At 37.8% G+C, this 24,119-nt stretch overlaps 1 protein-coding gene across 13 annotated transcripts in view; it reads left to right on the forward strand.

The window, feature by feature from the left end:
• The window catches only part of OPHN1 (oligophrenin 1), a 559,221-nt gene that overhangs the window by 204,214 nt on the left and 330,888 nt on the right, over positions 1-24,119 (forward strand). For all 13 annotated transcript variants that reach the window (XM_082716849.1, XM_082716844.1, XM_082716848.1 and 10 more), the window contains one exon: positions 3,047-3,118. In XM_082716849.1, the coding sequence (XP_082572975.1) occupies positions 3,047-3,118 (72 nt within the window). The remainder of the gene's footprint in view (positions 1-3,046; positions 3,119-24,119) is intronic.

Below are 24,119 nucleotides of genomic sequence, written 5' to 3' on the forward strand. Positions count from 1 at the left end.
TTAAATAGTATCCTAGGGATATTGTATCACCTCAGAAGATGGCCTTGGAAAGTCTGGATAACAGACTTCCTGTTTGATTAACTTTTGGCTTGACTTTCTGACTCTGAAGGGAATCCTATTAGCAATGTGCAAGTTCTGTCTTTGAGGACTGTGGAGAATGACCTAAAGAGAACCATATTGTTTCAAGCAGTATATCCTCAAAGACTCCTTTTGGTAATTAGTTAACTATGAAAGATTTGTGAACAGTCCTAACGTGCTGGATTGAGTACCAACTCTAATCTGCTAAATGACTATCTAGTGTTAAATGGGATTCATGCAATAGTTACCTGATTAGCTAAACTTACTAATATGTTTAGAGTGTCGCTTATCATGCTGGGGGTTCTACCCTGAGATAGCAGGTAGGAGCTTTTCTGCTAGAGAGCTTATGGAATGGATTCAGTGATCAGAAAGGGGAATAAATATCATGTTTAATTAAAAGTTCTTTTTTGAATAGTTGCTAGACTTCTAAGGGATTTAAGGATAAAATAAAATGAAAAAAACAAAAACAAGCCAAGCTTCAGTGTGATGTTTTCCTATATCTCTAGCTCTGTGTTCTGGCATAAAGTATTATAATAACCAATGAGTGTCAAAGAGAGTAAATGCTCAGAGTATCTATTTGAGTTGTTGGAGACTGGGAGTAATATTATAATCAATGTGATCAAGGGAGTACTATGGTCTCCAATTTCAGTGAATCATGTACTAGTTTTCTAGACAGAGACAGGGCCAAACATTCAAAAAGCTTTAATGGCTTTATGGACCCCTCATAAGCAGTGGCTGGCACACCCGCTTATAGAAGAAAATTCTCTTTGAAGCATAAAAACTGGCAACTGTGCCATCCTTGGGCTGCCTGTGTATGCAAGGGCTCAGCTGAAAGTCCATATGTAAGTTTGAGAGATACTATTCTCCTGAGAAATGGTATGTTCACTTCGTAGTCAAAGCTAAACTTCCTCAGTGTGTCCCAGGTCATCACTTTTTGTGTCACCTTTGTGAAAGTGGAAAATGTTTTTCTAAGTATCTGTTGCTGCATAACAACCTATTCCAAAATATAGTGGCTTAAACAAACCATTTAATTTCATCTCATTATGTTGTGGGTCAGGAATTCAGGCAGGGGATAGCTGGGTAATTTTTCTGCTTCATGTGGTAGCATACACCTGGGAGGCTGGTTGAAGTGGAGAGTCCAAAGCAGCTTTGCTCACCTATCAGGTGTCTTAGTGGAATGGCTGGAAGGCTGGGCTCAGCTGGACTTTTGACTAGCAAGTGTGTATTTGGCCTCTCTAGGTTAGTAGTCTCAGGGGAGTCTAACTTCTTATAGAGTGACTCAGGGCTCCCCAGAGTGAGTGTTACAAGATAATCAGGTGGAAGTTGTTGGCCTTTTATGACCCTAGTCTGAGAAGTCACATAGTGTCACTTCTGCTATACTCCACTGGTTCAAAGAAGTAATAAACCCACTCATATTAAAGGTGGAGGGGACAGAGACCTCACCTCTCAACAGGGGAAGTGTCACAAATTCCGTGGCCATGTTTTAAAGCTTTTACAAAAGGAGAGAAGTAAAATGACTTTTCTGTACTGGATCTATGACACTAGTGACATAATTTGTTTCTAAGTACATACACAAAGTTGATATCATGTAACTCACAGTACATAGAACTGTAGATTGTGTTGGGTGAGAGAGATGGGTTAGTACTTTAAAATTTAAATTCTGTTAGCCAACAAATAGTACATCATTAGTTTCTGATGTCATGTTCAGTGATTCATTAGTTGTGTATAATACCCAATGCTCACCCTATCACATGCCTTCCTCAATTGGGTTAGTACTTTTAATAGATTAATTCTTAGTTTTGATCAAGGAGAATCACTGCTGTCCTTATTTTTGGTACTAGGGGTACTGGTAGAGCTTTGATTAGATGGGAGTTTGGCCATTTGGTTGAACTCTTTTCACTCCTGGACAAAAAACAGGAGACCCAAAGTACCTGCAGGACACAGATTAAAAATATGTACTAATGCCCCAACTTGCCATGCATTTTGGTAGTAGTTTATAAACTGCTTCTTAATCTGGAGAATATAGGACTGGTCAAAACTGGCTTTCTACTCTTTTTTTCTACTTTTTTTTTTTTTTATGAAGCTATATCTTGTCTTACTGAGACTTTGTCTCTTTTGACAAGAAAGGCACTACCTCATTTCCCTATCTTATATCAAAATTAATGGAATGGGTCCTAAAATCCAGCCCTTTAGATGTAGTCTCTTAGGTCCTCCATTAATATACAATTGATTTGTATATTGTTGCCTTGGACAGATGCAATCTTTGAAGAGGATTATATGAACACAAAGCTTTGTATATCTCTGCTTGCCTGCTGAGCAAGGGATATGGTTTGCAAATGGTGTTTTTATATCTCTAGAACCATATTAATGTCAATATTCTTCATTCTTGAACAGGCTGTTTTTATCCTCTTTGGAGCAAATATAGGTAGTTTGAAGGCCTGATCCGGTGCTCTCTGTGATGCTGTAAGATGCTCTTAAGTTCCGAAGAAAATGTTCTAATTTTATGACATACCCTGGCAGGACCAGAAACAATTTATCCTGGGATTTATCCTGATGCTATTATTGCTAACTCATTTACCTCCCGTAAAATGGTTTGTACTTGGTGCAATTGGTATTTTCATACATTTTCCATTCTCTTTCTCTTTTCCACATATACTTCAGGCCCCCTGTATCTGTTTCTGGACATGGCTATAGATATTTATCAATGATCAGACTACTAGTAAGTTACAGAGAAATGCCCCCAGTGTTGCTTCTCTCATTTCCTCTCAAAAAACATTTGATTTTAAGAGACCAATATGGGGAAAAAAGACAGTAACAACAATGAAAAAAAAAAAAAAACAAAAACAACGCCAGTTGGTTTGCATCTTGCAGGTTGATGTATTACATGCTAATGCCTTAGTAACAAGGAAACTTGAATCTGATCCTTTCTAATTTGAAAGTTGTTTTATGTGTTCTTTCTTCTTTCTAGGTACACAATGCTAGTGATTTGCTGATTAAACCCCTGGAAAATTTTCGGAAGGAGCAAATAGGCTTCACCAAGGTACATTTTCTCCAAATATATGAGACATTTTTTATAGCTGAGTAGTTTGGGCTACCACTCTTCACTCTTTAGGGATGAGGAGGGTTCATATATATAAGAAAATCTATTCAAAAAAGTGAAAAAAGCTGAAATTGGCACCTGGCTATTTTTTAAATTTATTTTTTATTGTGTTCTGTTAGTCACCATACAATACATCATTAGTTTTTGATAAAGTGTTTCCAACCAGCTGTACAACTATGAACAAGTCTCTTCTCTTTTTGGAGCTTCAGTTTCTCCATCTGTAAAACGAGGAGCTTGATAATAGGCATTATTTAAAGGGCTCTTACTATGTGCTTGCTAAACACTGGGCTACATGCTTTACAGTCATTCTCTAATCACTGCAATTGTGTGAAGTTCTGGTATTTTCCACAGTTTACAAATGAGGCAACTGAGGTTTGGGGAAGATTAAAAAAAACCTGACCAAAGTTATATAATTAGTGACAGTAGCCAGCATTTAGACATTAGGACTTTTTTAAAATCTTCAAATTCTACATTCTTTCCATTAAGTCATACTGTATATATATTTACTGTCCAATATGGTACCCATAGCTATATAAATAAAATAAAATTAATAACTCAGTTTCTCAATCATCCTAGTCACATTTCAAATGCTTGGTACCCACATGTGGCTAGTAGAGCTACGATGTCGGATTGCACAGATATAGAACATTTCCATCATTGTAGAAATTTCTACTGATCAGCACTGTGCCAGATAATTTCAGATTATTTTCAGCTTGACCACTCATGGATCTGATTCCCCAGTGTCTCATAAAAAGGTATGGAAAACTGTAAATTTATTCTTTTCAGCTAGGTATAGACCTATTTTGTGAACTTCAATATCTATGCAACCTAGATGGTCTTCCAGAACTAAATGTAGCATCTTGACTAAGCATCTTGTCCTAAAAAGGAGTGAGAACACACCATCTGGTTATTATTTGGAATATTTTGACAAGCAGTTTGTGTTTGACCATAGCAAGTTCAGAGAGGAAAATGGAAAGATGAGATTAGTGGATGTGATGTCACTGCTGGATGTCATCAGTCATCTTGACCTGGGCATTATTTGAGTGACATTCAGGCTAAATAAGTTAATCTGGATAGCCCAGCATTTCTAGATTCCACTTGATATATCTGGAATCTCATTAACATAAGTACTTAATTTGGAAAATATATATAATTGAAGGAGAGAAGAACCTTTAAAGTGACAAGTGTGGTATGAAAATAATTAAGTGATGTGACAGGTATTAAGTAACAATGAATAAAGAGTATGAAGAAGGATAGATAATGTGAAAATCCTCACACAGTGTACTTTCACTCCTGGATGAGATTTGGAAAAAGGAAAGAATATGCTGCCATGGTTGACCTTATGTCCTCTGAAAGAAAGAAAACAAATTTCTATTATTTCCTATGTCCCAGGCCTGTGCTGAGGATTTGACATATGTTGTCTTCCTTAATTCTTACAGCAAACCTATGAAGTAGGATGTATAATATCCATTATCTCAATGAAGAAACAGACTCAGTTTCAGCCTTTTTTTCTATTTCTTTACAGAGGGTCAATTTGCACACCTAAAAGGAGAGTGACCAACTCTCAGTGTGAGTGTTGTTTTCAAGAAACTATCTAGAATTATCCTGGTAGTAAAATTTAGGGTAATAGAAAGAGCAGTGAACTAAGGACTAGAAAATGCAGCTTCTGGTCTACGCCTGTGTGTTTTCAAATTATTGCCTATCAGTTCCAACACTTCTCAGTACCTATTCAGTGAACATGGATGGAATTCCTTTAAGCATCTCTCCTTTACAGTGATCAAGCTGCTAAACTTTCTCAGTAGAGGGTGCTGGAGGGATACTGTAGGAAGAAGGGGCTCTCCTGTAGTTTCCAACTGCTGCAAAGTGGGGGTCAGTAGAGGAGTGAGCTATCTGGTGTGGTCTCTGACCCAGCCACACATCTAGAGTACATAGTCGCTCCATGACTTTGAAGCCTCTGCCTGGCCTGGCAATAGATAACTTATCTGCACGTCTCTCAGTTTAGGTCTTTCCCTGAACACCTACCCACTCGTTCTGTCCCTCCACCCCCCAGCTTCCCTCTGTAGTTCCCACCCTTTCCCACCTGCTGAATGAAGGTTTTTAAGGGAGCTGCTGCTGCCTACTTCCTCCGCCAGCCCCCATACAATATGCTTGCTCCTTAGGAGGTTCCAATGAGGCAGGCTGGTCCTGCAAAGCTTGCTGGTAACCTAAAAGGTCCCCATTCTCTCTCTATTCCTATACCACTGGATGCTGATTGCTCCACACCTGCACTCTGGAGAGTTGCCTCCTACTTACGTAGCAACTCTAGACCACCAGGCCAAACCAATTTAAGCTAACTGCTCTGCTTAAATCACACTGTTTCCAATGAGTTTGTAGCCCTGTCCAAATTTGCCCTTCCTTGGGTGCCTTCCCTCAGCCTCAGAGTACTGTAAAGAATTTCCTTATATATTATAGTTAGTATTTTTTTTTAGTTTAGTAAGTTAGTAGCTTATTAATTTTGTATAGTGGTTTTTATCTTTTGATTAGGCCTAGACTGATACAACCAGCGCTGCTGCTAGTTGGCTCTGTGACTTAACTGGTAGTGAGTGGTATGTGCCCTTAAAAACATAGATGTATGTTCTCATTTGAACCTTGTAAAGAAGAACTTACTGTCCTTTTTTAACTGATGAGGACACTAAGATTTGGTGAGGTGTGGTGTCTAAAGTCATTCAATCAGGAAGTGGCAGAGCTTGGATTTGAATTCATTTCTCTTGGTTGTAAGTGTGTGTGTAGGGGGCCGGAAACACCTTGGAGCCCAGGTTGCAGGTCCAGATGGAGCCACTGCAGGTACATATCTTGGTAATACTCAATGGAAAACTTTAATGGTTAAAGGGTTCCTTGGGGATACCTGGCTGGCTCTGTTGGTAGAGCATGTGACCCTTGATTTTTGGGGTCATGATTTCAAGCCCCATGTTAGACATAGAGATTACTTTTTAAAAAAGTTTTTTAAAAAAGGGAGGGATTCCTTGTTACCCGTCCACTTAGCATGGCCTGCTAAGAGGGGCAATGCTAAGTTGATCTCTTTTGTTTTTAGAAGGCAACGTACACCACAACATATACCACAATTGGATGTGCTACTTCAATTTTCTACTTCAATTTTTAGAGGCAACATACACAACATATACCACAATTAGATGTGCTACTTCAATTTGACAAGTAATCCAAAAGCTCTGAGCCTAGAGGAAAAAGAAAACAAAAAAACCTTTGCAGCAGGGTCCAGTTTCGTCTGCCTGCATGTTCTGAGAAATAACTCCCAATTTTATATGCTTCAATTCAAGGAATCACCTTTTCTAATAAAGGCAGGCTTACATGTCCAGTATTTCATAATAAATAATTCAATTCTCAGGTAAATATTGTTAGCAGAAATTATTCAAATAATATGAAATGTAGGCCATTATTTTTCCCACAAGAATCCCAAGGGGGAAAAAGTCCTTATGAGAGATAACACTTCTCTCTTGGCCTCAGTTTTCTCATATGTACTACAAAAACAATGGATAAATAATTCTTATCTAATCTTCTGTGTGAGATTCTAAGGGTAATTAACTAAATGTGCATCTATTCAGTAGTAGAAATTGTCTAGTCAGAATTTACTGTGCTAATAATATAAAATATGTTTTTGAAGGCAGTGTGACAAATGTAAAATATCTTTAGTGTTTTTATTGATCACATGTCAAATGGTATTTTGGATATAGTGGGTAAAATGAGATACACCATTGAAATTAATTTCACCTGTTTCTATTTCCTTTTCTTAATATGATTACTATAAAGGTAAAAATTATAGATATGGCTTGCATTAAATTTCTATTTGGTAACACTGAACTAAACAAAGGAATTACAGTTGAATTATTTATTTAATAACTGAATGTTTGTACTTCTTGATTCCCTTTATCCATTTTACCCATCCCCCCACCCCGCTCCTCTCTGGCAACCTCCAGTTTGTTCTCTGTATTTAAAAGTCTCTTTTTTGGCTGGTTTGTTTTTTCATTTGATCATTTGTTTTGTTTTTTAGATCGCACATATTGGTGAAATCATATGGTATTTGTGTTTGTCTGACTTATTTCCCATAATACCCTCTACATCCATATATGTTGTCACAAATGGCAAGATCTCATTCTGTTTTTATTGCTGAGTAATATCACTATATTTACCCATTCATTTATCAATGAACACTTGGATTGCTTTCATATCTTGGTTATTGTAAATAATGCTGCTGTAAATATAGGGCTACATATATATTCTTGAATTAGTGCTCTTTTTTTCCTTTGAGTAAACACCCAGTGGTGGAGTAACTGAATCATATGGTATTTCTAATTTTGAATTTTTGACGAAACTCCATACTGTTTTTCACAGTGGCTGTATCAGCTTACATTCCCAGCGGCAGTGCAAGAGGGTTCCCTTTTCTTCCTCTGCATCCTTGCCAACACTTGTTGTTTCCTGTGTTGCTGATTTCAGCCATCTGACAGGTGTGAGGTAGTATCTCATCCTGGTTTTGATTTGCATTTCCCTGGTGATTAGTGAAGTTAAACATCTTTTCTTGTGACTGTTTGCCAACTAGATGTCTTCTTCGGAAAAATGACCCTTCAGATCTTCTATTTTTTATTTGGATATTTGCTTATTGATACTGAGTTGTATTGTACTTCTATATATATTTTGAATAATAACTCCTTATAGGTATACCATTTGCAAATATCTTCTCTCATTCACTAGGTTGCCTTTTCATTTTGTTGATAGTTTCCTTTGTTGTGCAAAAGCTATTTATTTTGGTGTCATCCAATATTTTATTTTTTTTTTTAGTGTTCAGTAATTTGTCATTTGTGCATAACACCCATTTCTCATCATAACATGGGTCCTCTTTAATGCTCATCACCCAATTACCCCATCCCCTCACCACCTCTTCTACAGCAACTGTCAACCTATTTCCTATGGTTAAGAGTCTCCCATGGTTTGTCTCCTTCTCTGATGACTTCCCATCAGTTTTCCCTCCCTTCCCCTATGATTCTCTGTACTATGTCTTACATTCCAAATATGAGTGAAACGATATCAAAATTGTCTTTCTCTTATTGACTTATTTTGCTCAGCATAATACCCTCTGGTTCCATCCATATCAATGTAAATGGTGATGGCTGAGTAATATTCCATTGTACATATATTCCACATCTTCTTTTTTTTTTTTCTTAAGTTCAATTAGCTAACATTAGTTTTTGGTGTAGTGTTCAATGATTCATTAGTTGTGTATAACACCCCGTGCTCATCAGATCACATGCCCTCCTTAGTGTCCATCACCCAGTTACCCCATCTCCCACCCCCTCCCTTCTGCAACCCTCTGTTTCCCAGAGTCCAGAGTCTCTCTTGGTTTATCTCCCTCTCTGATTTCTTCCTATTGAGGTTTCCCTCCTTTCCCTATGGTCTTCTGCCCTATTCCTTATATCCCACATGTTAGGGAAACCATATGATAATTTTCTTTTTCTGCTTGACTTATTTCACTTAGCATAATACCTCCAAGTTCCATCCATGTCGATGCAAATGGTGGGTATTCATCCTTTCTGGTGGCTGAGTAATATTCTTTTGTATTTATGAATCACATCTTCTTTATCCATTCCTCTTTTGAAGGTCATCTCAGCTCCTTCCATAGGTTAGCTATTGTGGACATTGTTGCTATGAACATTGAGGTGCCTGTGGTCCTTCTTTTTACTACATCTATATCTTTTTTTTTTTTTTTTTTTTTTTTTTTTTTTTTTAATTTATTTTTTATTTTCAGCATAACAGTATTCATTATTTTTCACCACACCCAGTGCTCCATGCAATTCGTGCCCTTTATAATACCCACCACCTAGTACCCCAAACTTACTACATCTATATCTTTGGGGTAGATACCTAGTAGTACAATTGCTGGGTTGTAGGGTAGCTCTATTTTCAACATTTGGGTAACCTCCATACTGTTTTCCAGAGTGGTTATACCAGCTTGCATTCCTACCAACGGTATAAGAGGGTTCCCCTTTCTCTACATCCTCACCAACTTTTGTTGTTTCCATTCTTGTTAATTTTAGGCATTCTGACTAGTATGAGGTGGTATTTTATTTTGGTTTTGATTTGTATTTCCCTGATGTCAAGTGATGTGGAAGATTTTTCAGGTGTCTATTGGCTACTTGTATGTTTTCTTTTGAAAAGTGTCTGTTCATGTCTTCTGCCCATTTTTTGACTGGATTATTTGTTTTTCTTGGGGATTAAGTTTGATAAGTTCTTTATAGACCTTATCCACCAGCCCTTTGTCTGTAGTGTCATTTGCAAGTAATCTTCTCCCTTTCTGTGGGTTGACTTTTAGTTTTGTTGACTGTTTCCTTTGCTGTGCAGAAGCTTTTTATCTTGATGAAGTCCCAGTAGTTCACTTTTGCTTTTGTTTCCCCACACAGAGAGCAGTCTCCCAGCCCTGCACGCATCCATGATGCCCTTCCTGGGGCAAGGTAAATTGTTGCTGGGTCTTTGCCCATTTCAGGGCCCCACATGGAAAGTGGTCACCCGATAGTGCTGCACACAGTTCAGGATTTATGGCAAACTGAGCCAACGGCCCCCTCTTGGGCTTGTTGACTGCAACCAGTTTCCCCATTCCAATGCTTAAGAACTCTGCGAACTCAGGGACCCCTGTTCTTTCTGTGACCCCTGGGTTCCTGAGACCACACTCACAGTGTCCCAGCTAGCATTCTGCCCTGCGTCACCACCTGAGCATCTTTAAGGAAGGGACATTTCTCACTGGAGCATACTTCCAAAGGTTTCAATTTGGCACTCTGGGGCTATATCAGTTTCCAGTAGCTGGCTTACAGAGGCTCCCTCCCCCCAACATTTATTTCCCCATATATCCCCTCAGGTTCACTTCTCTGTACCTCTTACATTGCAAAAGTGGTCACTTTTCTGTTTGTAGAATTCCAGCAATTCTTTTTTTACATCTTGGGCTGAATTCATGGGTATTCAGAATGGTTTGATAGTTATCTAGCTAAGTTCAAGGGACCAGATGAAAGGAGTTCCCCTATTCTTCTACCATCTTGCCTCCCTCCCCCAGTAGTTTAATTTTGGTTTTGTTTTCCTTGCCCAAGTTGATATATCTAGGAAAATGTTGGCTGATGTCAAAGAGTTTACTGTCTATACTGTCTCTAGGAGATTTTTGGTTTCAGGTCTCATATTTAGGTCCAAGTATTTACTTTTGGTAGAAAGCTTCTGCCATTTCATATGTTCTCTGGATTCAGAATCAACAGGAAGGCAGCGTTTGATGAAAATTCATATACACATAGATATAGAATTAATTAAATTAGCTAACATAAAATTATTCAAATAACACCTAGCATGTAATACATATTAGTGTTTTCTGTTGTTATCATCATCCTCATCATCCTCATCATTATCATTTTTATTGGCTGTAAAACAAAGAAAATAGAATACTCTCCATGAAATTGTCCAATTGGTGATGATCTTACGCTGATTAAAAATTCACAAGAAGAGAAATTAATGAGACAGGAAGAGAAAGATAGTGGCAATGAATGTTTCCCACATGATTACTGGTATATGGAGGGGTTTCATGTCACTAGATCTCCAGATTTGTGTCTCTGGCTCTGCAGGATGTGGGAGATGTCTTTTTGTCATAGGAATTTCAAAAAAAGGTCAGGGACAAATAACTGAGAGTGTTGGGAACTAAGAGGGGTCATATTTGGAATAAATTCATCTTGTTGTTCAAAGAGGATTAGGCTTTTCAAATGACACTGATGATAGTACCTACTGAAATAATAAATGTCTTGGGTGAAATTTGTGGAAAATTTTGGGACATGCATGGTGGTTATTGATGTATAATACTCAAATAATACTCTTCTCTGGCTCCTATAATAAATTTTGAGCTATTGGTTAGGAATTTTGCTAGGTAATGCAAGTTACTCTGTTCACAGAGTCCATTTGCAGACGAATGAACTCTGTTGTCAGTTCCACTTGGCTGACTGAGTCCCAGTGGACAGGCTCTTTCAATAATCAGAATCTCAAAAGGCCATTTTGTAACCGAGATATTTCACAAAGACAACAGTTTCTTTATCTGTTTAGCCTTTCTGTCATGCCTTGGATACCAGCTTTTGTTATATAATAACTAGTAAATGCCTCAGATGGTAGGCTTCCTAAGCATAGAATCATGGGCCAAATGATGTTACAGGTATCCTCTCCATCAGAGGACTTTTTCCCCAGGGGCAATTGTGCTGGTAGGGCTCCTAACTCCCTACTTTAGCCAGAGCGGTTTCTCTTGGATCTGTTTTATATAATGAACTTTTGGGACAATATTATTTTTAATAGGACTCTATTAGCTAAAAAATCTGCAAACCACCTCTTTATGCTAAAACTTGATTGGTCTCCCTTTTCCAATTAAATATAAGTCTGTATGTCTTCTAGTCTCTGTATGGTAGTTAGGATACTTAGGCAATTAGGTAGATGTTAGTGTATCATCTGCAATGTAATCAGACTAATTTTACAGCTCTTGAGTTTTGAGAAAAAAGTCTTTATTTTTTCTACTGTAAAAATTGAACTTAAAAGCAACACACACACAAAAATGTAAAATAAAATAATACAATAAGATCTATTAAAAACCTCAACAGTCTTCATTCTTTCCCCACTCCTCAAAGTCACACATTTTTAACCATTTGTATTCTTTTGGTGGTTACTTTCAGATAAAAAATGCTTTTATTGCTGTTTGCATTATCTACTTGAGAAATTATTTATTTTGTCCTGCTCCAACAGAGGAGATCACTGCTTACGTCTCTCTTTCCCTCCCCTTCTGTTGCTGGGTGGACAGGGGAGACCCCCCAGACCCTGACACCTCCTCCCAGCCTATCTCTGGGTTATTGCCAGAGGCTCTTTTTTTCATTACAAGAAAGAATTCAAGGATGGATCAGACACAGTGGGTGAGTGGTGCAAGTGGAAAAGTTTATTAAAGTGATAGTACACTGGAGATCTGAGAGCTGGTGAGCTCAAGGGAGAGCTGTGCTAACTTTGGGGTCTCTATCTTTTATTAACAGTTATTAACTAAGGGGTAAAATATTTGTTATTTGTGGAGGGGGTTTCTTTGGGAGCAGGGTTTCATGCCTTTTCTCCCTTACTTGGTCAGGCTCTCAAGCCTTCTTTGTCTAGGGCCCATCTGATGTGATCTGGCTTCCTTTGGCTTTGTGTTTGGAGTACTGCCAATACAGATTTCTAACTTTCTTGATAATGGGCCATGACTACCATTTTACTGGCCGCCAGACATCCTGTTAAAGCCCAACTGTCTATTCTAACACTTTAAATTTTTGTTAACTATAACATCCTTTTACTTCTTCTGTTTCTTATCTCTGTTACTTTAATTTTTTTTCTCTGTTACTTTAAATAATATACTTAACCCCTGTTTCTTACTTCATCAGCTTTTGACTGTAGCTTTGTAAGACGGAGATATTAACACTTCTGTCTTCCTTTACTACCTTTAAACCCTCAAATCCTGTCAGCCACACCTTCACTATTCACTCATGGGGTTGATCACATTACTATTCTATTCTGGAGCCTTAATAAAATCCTGTCAGTGGTTATTATTAAACTCATTTTATAGTGGGAAATGCAAGTGACAAATCCAGGATTTGAACTCAAGTTTCTCAGATGCAAGTCCATGAATTTTCACATTTCTTATATTGGATTAATATGAATATTAATTTCTGGTGGCTAGAATAGATCAAGGATGATCCCTTTCTTTACTCTTTTCTCCTAATTTCTTGTCTACTAGGCTTAGAGGTTTTTTGTCTACCTGCTCTAGATTCCTATTTGGTTAACTCCTTCTATTCCTCTCACCTCTCGAAAGTCCTGGCACATGAAAATCTTGTGAGTAATTTCCCATGTGTATATTTTAGCTATTACTTGATTAGCAGAACCCATCCCACCACTATTCCCCTTCTCACCACCTTTCAACTTCCCTGAACCTCCTGCACCAAGGTCAAAGAAGGACAAACCAACCTCAGTCCAGTTCTGTTCATAATGGGTCTTTCATCCTGCAGTGTAGAATGCTGGACTGCCCATTGGAGATGGCAGAAGAAAGACTTAGTCATCCACCATAGGCACATGACAGAGAAAGTATTTGTTCCCTTTGATTCATATTTTTTGGGGCTTGTCAGAATTGCCCACAGTATTATGTTTTCAGTTCTTTTTCAAGGATGCTCTTGCCAAAGAACAGTCACTGAATCAAGCCTTTGTGTATTCTCTGGTAAGAATAAGGGCCAAATGGCCCAAGACATCTGAATCTCTGGAGAGTTGGAGCTTGTGTGGAAGCTATGATATAGTATGTTCTCACCCAACAGTTGTCAGGCAAGTGGGCATTGACAATAATGTATGAGGTTGCCAGTCTTACTGTTTTTTGTTTTTTTTTTTTTTGTGAACAGAGATCATAGAAAGAACTTTAGGAAAAGGGCTTGTTCTGGAGATAGATAATGTTGAAAAAATAAAGAAGATGGAACAGAATGCACCCTGATAGGGTAGGTGAAGCCAAGGGTATTAATCTGCCTTGGATTACAAATGTGTGGGACAGAGCGAAGGGAAGCAGGAGAAAATAACCTTGAAAAGCTACAAACAGTTTTGAATTTCAGATCCCCTCATCCCTTGTTTGAGTTTCAATGGCCCCATAATGTATTAGCAAGGAGAGTCGAGTACTTAATGTGCTCAAGAGCTAAGCTGTTTGACAGTAGTCCGTAAGTGATTTTCAAGCCAACATCAAATACTTTATATGCTGTATAATAATAATTATCACATACTAGGTACTTGTTCTATATTATCTCAATTAAGCATCATTATCCACTTCCTACAGATGAGGAAGTCAAGACCCATAATGGCCAAATAACTTGTCCAAAGACAGAAAGTTATTAACAGACAAGTTTCAGCTAGATATTTGTAACTCCATAAATTATATTTTTCTATTTTATGTATTTTGAACCCAGCTTTGTGGGGTTGCTATGAAAAAATTTATAAAGATAGATTAATAATGCCTACTGACAATTTAATGGATAAATACATTTTGATAAAATCACAGTATTTTACACTAATAAGAATGAATGAACTAGGCCTGTTGTATAAAACAACATGGTTGAATTGACAGATATAAGGTCAAGGGGAATAAAAGCTAGTCACAAAAGATTGCCTACTGTATGTACATATTTTTATAAAGCTCAGAAACAGGCAAAAATACGTGATGGTGTTAGAAGCCAGGATACTGGTTACCTAAGAGTGAGGGTATAAGTGAGAAACTTAGGCCCAAGAGTAACTTTAAAGGTGGTGGTGATATTTTGGCTTTTTATATGAGTGCTGATTACATAGGTATATTTAGTTTGTGAATATTTATTGAGAATAGTGTATTTTTCAGATTGTATGTTACAATTTTTTTTACTAAGTTTTTCATTTTAATTCCAGTATAGTTAACATACAGTGTTGTATTAGTTTCAGGTGTACAATATAGTGACTCAGCAATTCTATTACAAGTGCACTCCTTACTTCCCATCACCTATTTAACACATCACTCCCTCCACTCTGATAACCATCAGTTTGTTCTTTATAATTGAGATTCTGTTTCTTGCTTTTTCATGTTCTCTTTTTCCATTTGTTTGTTTCTTTTGTTTCCTAAATTCCACATATGAGTGAGTGAAATCATATGGTATTTGTCTTTCTCTGACTGACTTACTTCATTTACCATTATATTCTCTAGCTCCATCATTGTTTTTGCAAATGGCAAGATTTCATTCCTCTTTATGGCTGAATAATATTCGTGTGTGTGTGTGTGTGTGTGTGTGTGTGTGTGTGTACACACCACAGCTTCTTTACCCATTCATCAGTTGATGGGCACTTGGGTTTTTTTCTATAATTTGTCTATTGTAGATAATGTTCCTATCAACATCAGGGTGCATATATCCCTTTGAATTAGTATTTTTGTATTCTTTGGGTAAATACCTAGTAGCACAATTGCTGGATCATAGTGTAGTTCTATTTTTAACTTTTTGAGGAACCTCCATTCTGTTTTCTAGAGTGGCTTTACCACTTTGGATTTCCACTAACAGTGCAAGAGTGTTGTTCCCCTTTGTTTCTCCGCATCCATGCCAACACCTGTTGTTTCTTGTGTTGTTCATTTTAGCCATTCTGGCAGATGTGAGGTGATACCTCATTGTGGTTTTTATTTGCATTTCCCTGATGATGATTTTGTATCCTGCAACTTTACTGAATTCATTTATTTTCGTATTTTTTGGTGGGATTTTCAGGGTTTTCTATATATAATATCATATCAGCAGCAAATAGCAACATTTTTACTTCTTCCTTATCAATTTGAATACCTCTTACTGCTTTTTACTGTCTAATTGCTGTGGCTAGGACTTCCAGTATTATGCTGAATGAAAGTGATGAGAATGGACATCCTTGTCTTGTTCTTGATCTTAGGGGAAAAGTGCTCAGGCTTTCCCAATTGAGTATGTTTGCTGTAGGGTTTTCATATAAGGCCTTCATTATTTTGAGGTTTGTTTTCTATAGAACTACTTTGTTGAAGTTTTTTTTTTTAAAGTCAAGAATGGATGTTGTATTTTGTCAAATGCTTTTTTATATCTATTGAAATAATTATATTTTTTGTGCTTTCTCTTATTTTTTTTTAAATTTTTTATTTTTTCTAAACATATATTTTTATCCCCAGGGGTACAGGTCTGTGAATCGCCAGGTTTACACACTTCACAGCACTCACAGAAGCACATACCCTCCCCAATGTCAATAACCCCACCCCCCTTCTCCCAACCCCCCTCCCCCCAGCAACCCTCAGTTTGTTTTGTGAGATTAAGAGTCACTTATGGTTTGTCTCCCTCCCATTCCCATCTTGTTTCATTTATTCTTCTCCTACCCACTTAAGCGCCCATGTTGCATCACCACTTCCTCATATCAGGGAGATCATATGATAGTTGTCTTTCTTCGCTTGACTTATTTCGCTATATGCTTTCTCTTATTGATGTGATATCACATTGATTGATTTGCAAATACTGAACCACCCTTGCATCCCAGAATTAAATCACATTGATTATGATGTATAATATTTTAAACTGTATTGTTGGACTTTGTTTACTAGTGTCTTGTTGAGGATTTTTGTTTATATGTTCAACAGAGATACTGGTTTGTAGTTCTCTTTGTTGTGGTGATTTCATCTCGTTTTGGTATCAGAGTATTGCTGGTCTCATAAGTGAATGTGGACATTTTCTTTCCTCTTCTATTTTTTTGGAAGTACCTGAGAAGAATAGGTATTAATTCTTCTTTAAGTGTTTGCTAGAATTCACCTGTGAACTTCTTTGGTCTTTGCCTTTTGTTTTTGATTACTGATTCAATTACATTGGTGGCAATCAGTCTGTTCAAATTTTCTATTTCTCTCTTCTTCAGTTTTGTTGGCTATATGTTTCCTGGAATTTATTTATTTCTTCTAGGTTGTCCAATTTGTTTGCATATAATTTCTCATAATATTCTCTTATAATTGTTTTATTTCTCTGGTAGTGGTAATTATTTCTTCTTTTTCATTTGTGATTTCATTTATTTGGGTCATTTCTTCTTATCTTTCTTTTTTCATGAGTCTGGGTAGAGGTTTATCAGTTTCTACTGATCTTTTCAAAGAACCAGCTCCTAGTTTCGTTGATTTCATCTTTTTTTTTTTTTTTTTTTTAGTTTCTATATAATTTATTTCTGTCCTAATCTTCATTATTTCCTTTATTATCTGGTTTGGGGTTTTGTTTGTTTTTCTTTTTGTAGCTCCTTTAGATATAAGGTTACATTGTTTATTTGAAAATTTTCTTATTCCTGAGATAGGTCCAGTATTGCTATAAACTTCTCTAGTTGTCCACATTGCACTGGAGACTCTGGAGGGCCACCAGAGGGCTATCATGTCCCATATGACTGTGGAGGAAATCTATCAGGACAGGCAGAAATTCTTAGAGCAAGTTTTCAAAATGGCCTCCTCAAACCTGGTCAACATGGGCATCAGTATGGTTAGCTATAACCTGAAGGACATTCGTGATGATCATGACAATTTGTACTCCTCAGGGAATGCCTGAACAGCTCATGTTAAATAAGATGCTTAGATTGGGGAAGTGGACGCCAAAAGAGGTGCTGGGATCTGGGAGGCCAAAGCCAAGCAGCAAAAGGTATCCACTTAGTACCAGAGAGATCAAGATGGCCAAGGCCTAGGGAAATTATGGGCTAAGGAAAGAATTATATGACATTGAGGTCAACACCTGCCAAGCACAAGCTGACCTGGCCTATCAGCTTTAGAACCTCCATCTTCCAAAGAAGTCATCAGAAGACTGTACAGCTGAACTTGACCAATCCAAAAAGACTGACTTACGGTTCCTCAGTGGATGGCCTGCCCAGATTGCCTTAAAGTGAAGCTCAAAGTCAATAAGTATCACCTGTATATCCAGTTTGCTTTCATTGTTTAGACTTCCCTCACTGTGGGCAGACAGCCAAGAGTTACCTAATACATGGGAGAATCCTGCCACAGGGAAGGCTGAGACTAAAATCACAAACAGCAAAGTGATTTGAACATACATACTCCATAGGGAGAAGAAAGCTTTAAAAAATGTAATGTCCTCAGTGAGATAAGAGAAGAATTTTTTTTTTTAGAATTTGTTTCTTTTTTCCATTTTATTTTATTTTATTTCTTCAGTGTTCCAGCATTCATTGTTTAAGCATCACACCCACTGCACCATGCAATACATGCCCTCCATACTATCCACCACCAGGCTCACCCAACTCCCCACGCCGTCCCCTCCAAAACCCTCAGTTTGTTTCTCAGAGTCTACAGTCTCTCATGCTTTGTCTCCTCCTCCAATTTCCCCCAACTCACTTCTCTGCTCTATCTCCCGATATTCTCCATGTTATTCCTTATGCTCCACAAGTAAGTGAAACCATATGATAATTCACTGTCTCTACTTGATTTACTTCACTCAGCATAATCTTCTCCAGTCCCATCCATGTTGATACAAAAGTTGGATATTCATTCTTTCTGATGGAAGCATAATACACCATTGTATATATGGACCATATCTTCTTTATCCATTTGTCCGTTGAACGACATCATGATTCTTTCCATAGTTTGGCAACTTGGCCATTGCTGCTATGAACATTGGGGTGCAGATGGCCCTTCTTTTCACTATAAGTATCTTTGGGATAAATACCTAGTAGTGCGATTGCAGGGTCCTATGGGAAGCTCTATTTTTACTTTCTTAAGGAATCTCCATGCTGTTTTCCAACATGGCTGCACCAACTTGCATTCCCACCAACAGCAGAAGAGGGTTCCCCTTTCTCCACATCCTCACCAACACATGTTGTTTACTGTCTTGTTAATTTTGTTTACTCTAACTGGTGTAAGGTGGTATCTCAGTGTGGTTTTGATTTGAATCTCCCCAATGGCTAATGAGGATAAACATTTTTTCATGTGTCTGTTAGCCATTTATATATATCTTCTTTGGAGAATTGTCTGTTCATGTCTTCTGCCCATTTTTTGATGTGATTATCTGTTTTGTGTGTGTTGAGTTTGAGGAATTCTTTATAGATCTTGTATATCAGCCCTTTGTCTGTAGTGTCGTTTGCGAATATCTTCTCCCATTCCATGCGTTCCCACTTTGTTTTTTTGACTGTTTCCTTTGCTGTGCAGAAGCTTTTGATCTTGATGAAGTCCCAAACGTTCATTTTTGCTTTTGTTTCCTTTGCCTTTGGAGACATATCTTGAAAGAAGTTGCTGTGGCCAATGTCGAAGAGGTTAATGCCTATGTTCTCCTCTAGGACTTTGACAGATCCCTGCCTCACGTCGAGGTCTTTTATCCATTTCAATTTTATCTTTGTGTATGGTGTAAGAGAATGGTCAAGTTTCATTTTTTTACATGTATCTGTCCAATTTTCCCAGCATAATTTATTGAAGAGACTGTCTTTTTTCCAAGGGGTATTTTTTTCCTGCCTTGTCGAAGATTATTTGACCACAGAGTTGCGGGTCCATATCTGGGCTCTCTACTCTGTTCCACTGGTCTGTGTGTCTTTTTTGTGCCAGTACCATGCTGTCTTGGTGATCACAGCTTTGTAGTAAAGCTTGAAATCAGGCAACATGATGCCCCCATTTTGTTTTTCCTTTTTCAACTTTTCCTTAGCAATGCAGGATCTCTTCTGGTTCCATACAAATTTTAGAATTGTTTGTTTCAGCTCTTTGAAAAATGCCGGTGGAATTTTGAATAGGATGGCACTGAAAGTATAGATTGCTCTGGGCAGTAAAGACATTTTAACAATGTTTATTCTTCTGATCTATGAGCATGGAATGCTTTTCCACCTTTTCGTGTCTCCTTTGAATTCTTTCATGAGTGTTCTGTATTTCCTCGAGTATAGCTCCTTTACCTCTTTAGTTTGGTTTATTCCAAATTATTGGATGGTTTTTGGTGCTATTGTAAATGGAATTGATTCTCTAATTTCTCTTTCTAGGGTTTTATTGTTAGTGTATAAGAAAGCAACTGATCTCTGTGCACTGATTTTGTATCCTGCCACATTACTGAATTGCTGTATGAGTTCTAGTAATTTTTGGGTTGAGTCTTTTGGTTTTCCATATAAAGTATCATGTCATCTGCAAAGAGAGAGAGAGTTTGACTTTTTCTTTGCCAATTTGAATACCTTTTATTTCTTTTTGTTGTCTTACTTCTGTTGCTAGGAGTTCTAGTACTCTGTTGAACAATAGTGGTGAGAGTGGGCATCCTTGTTGTGTTCCTGATCTCAAAGGGAAGGCTGTTCTTAAGGGTATTACGAATCTAGATTGAAATGGTCCATCAAATGCCCGACACAGTGGGTAACAACAACTACACTGTGAAATTTCACAACGAGAAGAACAAAGAAAGGATCTAAAAGCTTCTAGAGAGAAAGAACAGATCTCAAGGACACTATGAACAATGCTTTCAAAATTCTGATGGAAAATAAATTCTAACATAGTAATCTGTTTTAAACCTAATTGTCATTCAAGTAGAAAGATAGGGTCTGGAAGATTGGAGGTCAGATGGTGGCAAATAGGAGGACTCTAAGCTCATCTCTTCACTCAAACACAGCTAGATAACTCTCAAGTCATTCTAAGTACCCCAGAAATCTACCCGAAGACTGACAGAACAAACTTCACAATGAAAAGGAGAGAAGCAGCCATACTGAAGGAAGCAGAAAGTGTAGAGACCTGGTTTTGGGGGGGCAACAGATTGCAGGTGCTGCAGAGTAGAGGGAATCGTGGTTGTAGAGAAAGGCAAGATATAGAGGAGCACAGAGGGGAGTGCACAAGGAGGACAATTCCCCAAAGCTACTGGCTGGGAAAATAGGAGTGGCCTATTTTCTTTTCTTTTATTTTCTCTTTCTCTCTCTCTCTCTCTTTTAAGATTTCATTTATTTATTTGAGAGAGAGAGAGAGAGAGAGAGCATGAATGGGGTAGGGGAGGGAAGGAAAAATGGAGAGGGAGAAACAGACTCCTGTGCAGGGAGCCTGATGTAGAGCTCGATCCCAAGACCCCAAGATCATGACGAGCTGAAGGCAGATAGTTAACTTACTGATCCACCCAGATATCCCTAGAGGGGCTCATTTTCATGAGTTCTTGCAAGCAACAGGGCTTAAAGACTGGAATTTTAGAGGTTAGTGGGCTTGGCTGGGCTAGAGCCCTGAGAGCACTGCCCTATTCCAGGAGAGAAGGCAAGCAAAGAACTGTGGGGAAGACTGCATGGAAAGAGGGTTGTGAAGAATTCTTGGGGCACACAGGGAGTAGATTATTTGCTGTTCTTGGAGTGCATCCCTGAGAGGAAAAGTTCAGGGAGACCGCCTCTCCAGGGAGAAGGAATCCATCTGGTGTCATTTCCCTTCCCTGCCCCTCAGCATGAACAAACGCAGAGCTACCTGAGGGAAGCAGCTCAGAGGCTACCTAACTAGCTTACACCGAGTCCCATACCCCTGCACTCTGGTGTGATTGCCCTTCTTCAAGCTCCTCTCTGTCCCAGTGTAGCAGGCCCCTCTCCCAGAAGACCAGCACAGGGCCCTACCCACATTGCCTCTCTAAAGCCTGGAGTTTTATTTATTTATTTGTTTGTTTGTTTGTTTGTTTATTTTAGAAAGAGACTGTATGTGAGCAGCGGTGGAAGGAGGAGCAAAGGGAGAGGGAGTGAGAGAACCTTAACCAGGCTTTCTATCCAGCATGGAGCCTGACATGGGGCATGACATGAGGCTTGATCTCACAACCCTGAGATGACCTAAGCCAAAATCAAGAATCAGATGCTTAGGCACCCCTAAAGCCTGGAGTTTTAAAGTCAGGAGGCTTGGCTGTGGTAGAGTACAGAGGGCACTGTGCTGTTCCTAGAATGAAGACATGCTAACAATCCAGAGGCAGGCATAATGGAAACTTATCTGAAAACCACTCTGGACACACAGAGGGTGTTTACTTGAGATATTTTATTTTTATTTCATTTAAATGAACTGAGATATTTTCCCTGATTTAGGTCTTTATTTTTTTCTACTTTCTTCGTACAGTCTTTTTATATTTATGTATGTATGTATGTATTAAAAAAATTTATTGTGTTTTTAGTCACGATAAAATACATCATTAGTTTTGATGCAGTGTTCCAAGATTCATTGTTTATATACAGCACCCAGTGTTCCATGCAATCCATATCCTCCTTAATACCCACCACCAGACTCACCTACCTCCCTACCCCATATTTTTTAAAAAGATTTTATTCCTTCATTTGAGAAAGAGGGGTACAGATAGAGCACAAGCAGGGAGGGTGGCAGAGGGAGAGGGAGAAGCAGACTCCCTAGTGAGCTGGGAGCCCAACATGGGGCTCAATCCCGGGACGTGGAAATCATGACCTGAGATGAAGGAAGACAACCAATCATCTTAGCCACCCGGGTGACCCAAGTGGAGATTATTTTTAACATTTTGAGGAACCTCCATACTGTTTTCTAGAGTGGCTACGCCAGTTTGCTTTCCCATCAAAATTGTAAGAGGTTCCTCTTTCTCTGCATCCTAGCCAACACCTGTTTTTCCTGGTGTTGCAGATTGTAGCCATTTTGACATCTGTGAAGTGAAATGTCACTGTACTTTTATTTGTATTTCCCTGATTGTAAGTGATGAAAATTTTCCCATGTGTCTTTTGGCCATCTGTATGTCTTCTTTGGAGAAATGTCTGTTCATGTTTTCTGCCCACTTCTTAAGTGGATTGTTTGTTCTTAGGTGTTAAATTTTATAAGTATTTTATATATTTCAGGATTTTTTTTCACATATCAGTAGTGTCTTCCTTTTTGTTGCCTAGTAATATTGCATTGTGTGAATATATTCATTAACCGGTTAATGGGCATTTGTATTTTTCCCCCTTGGAGACATTATAAACACTGCTACTCCAAACATTTGAATATGGGTTTCTGTGTGTGTATGTTTTAATTTCTATTGGGTAAATGTTTAAAAGTGGAATTTTTCACTTTTAGAATTCCATTGATTATTATAGTTTTTATTTCTCTGTTGTTTGTGTATTCATTATTAGCCCATTTTATTTATCCCGTTGAGAATAGTTAAGGTCACTATTTTAGTTTTTTTTTTTCATGTTTTTATTTAAATTCCACTTATTTAACACAGTATAATGTTAGTTTCTGGTATAGAAATGATTCAACACTTCCATGATTCAACACTTCTACACAGTGCTCATCAAAGCAAATGCACTCCTTAATAACCCTCACTTATTTAACCCACCCTCCCCACCCTGTTCCCCTCTGGTAACCACAAGTTTGTTCTCTATAATGAAAAGTATGTTTGTTGCTTTGCATCCCTCTCTCTTTTTACCCCTTTGTTTATTTGTTTGTTTCTTAAACTCTACATATGAAAGAAATCATATGGTATTTGTCTTTCTAAGATGACTTATTTCACTTAACATAATAATTTAGAGCTCCATCCATGTTATTGCAAATGGCAAGATTTCATTCTTTTTTATGGCAGAATAATATCCCATGGTATACGTATACCACATATTTTTTATTCATTCACTAATCAATGGACACTTTGGCTGTTTCCATAATTTCACTATTGTAAGTAGTATTGCTATGAACATCAGGGTGCATGTACCCTTTGAATTAATATTTTTGCATTCTTCTGGATCATAGGGTATTTCTATTTTTAACTTTTTGATGAGCTTCCATACTGTTTTCCAGAGTGGCTGAACCACTTTGCATTCTCACCTGGAGTGTAATTTTCCCCTTTCTCCACATCCTTGTCTACACCTGTTGTTTCTTGTGTTGTTTATTTTAGCCATTCTAACATGTGTGAGGTGATATCTCATTGTAGTTTTGGTTTGTATTTCCCTGATGATCAGTGATGTTGAGCATCTTTTCACGTGTCTGTTAGCCATCTGGATGTCTTCTTTTGGAAATGTCTATTCATGTTTTCTACCCTTTTTTAGGTTGAGTTATTTATTTTTTGGTGATTTATAAGTTTTACATATTTTGGCTGCTAACCCTTTATCAGATATGCCATTTTCAAATATCTTCTCCCATTCCATAGGTTGCCTTTTAGTTTTAGTGTGCAGAAACTTTTTATTTTGATGAAGTTCCAATAGTTTATTTGTATCAGTTTTCCTTGTCTCAGGAGACATATTTAGTAAGAATTTGCTATGACCCATGTCAAAGATGTTACTGCCTGTGTTCTCTTCCAGGACTTTTATGGTTACAGGTCTCTCATCTATGTCTTTAATCCATTTTGAATTTATTTTTGTGTTTGGTGCAAAATGTTGGTTCAGGTTTTTTTGGGTTTTTAATGTTTTATGTTTTGTTTTTGTTTTTGTTTTGCTTGTTGTTCTACAGTTTTTTCAGCAACATTTT

This window comes from Mustela nivalis (assembly GCF_964662115.1).
Source record: "Mustela nivalis genome assembly, chromosome: X".
Lineage (NCBI taxonomy): Eukaryota > Metazoa > Chordata > Mammalia > Carnivora > Mustelidae > Mustela > Mustela nivalis.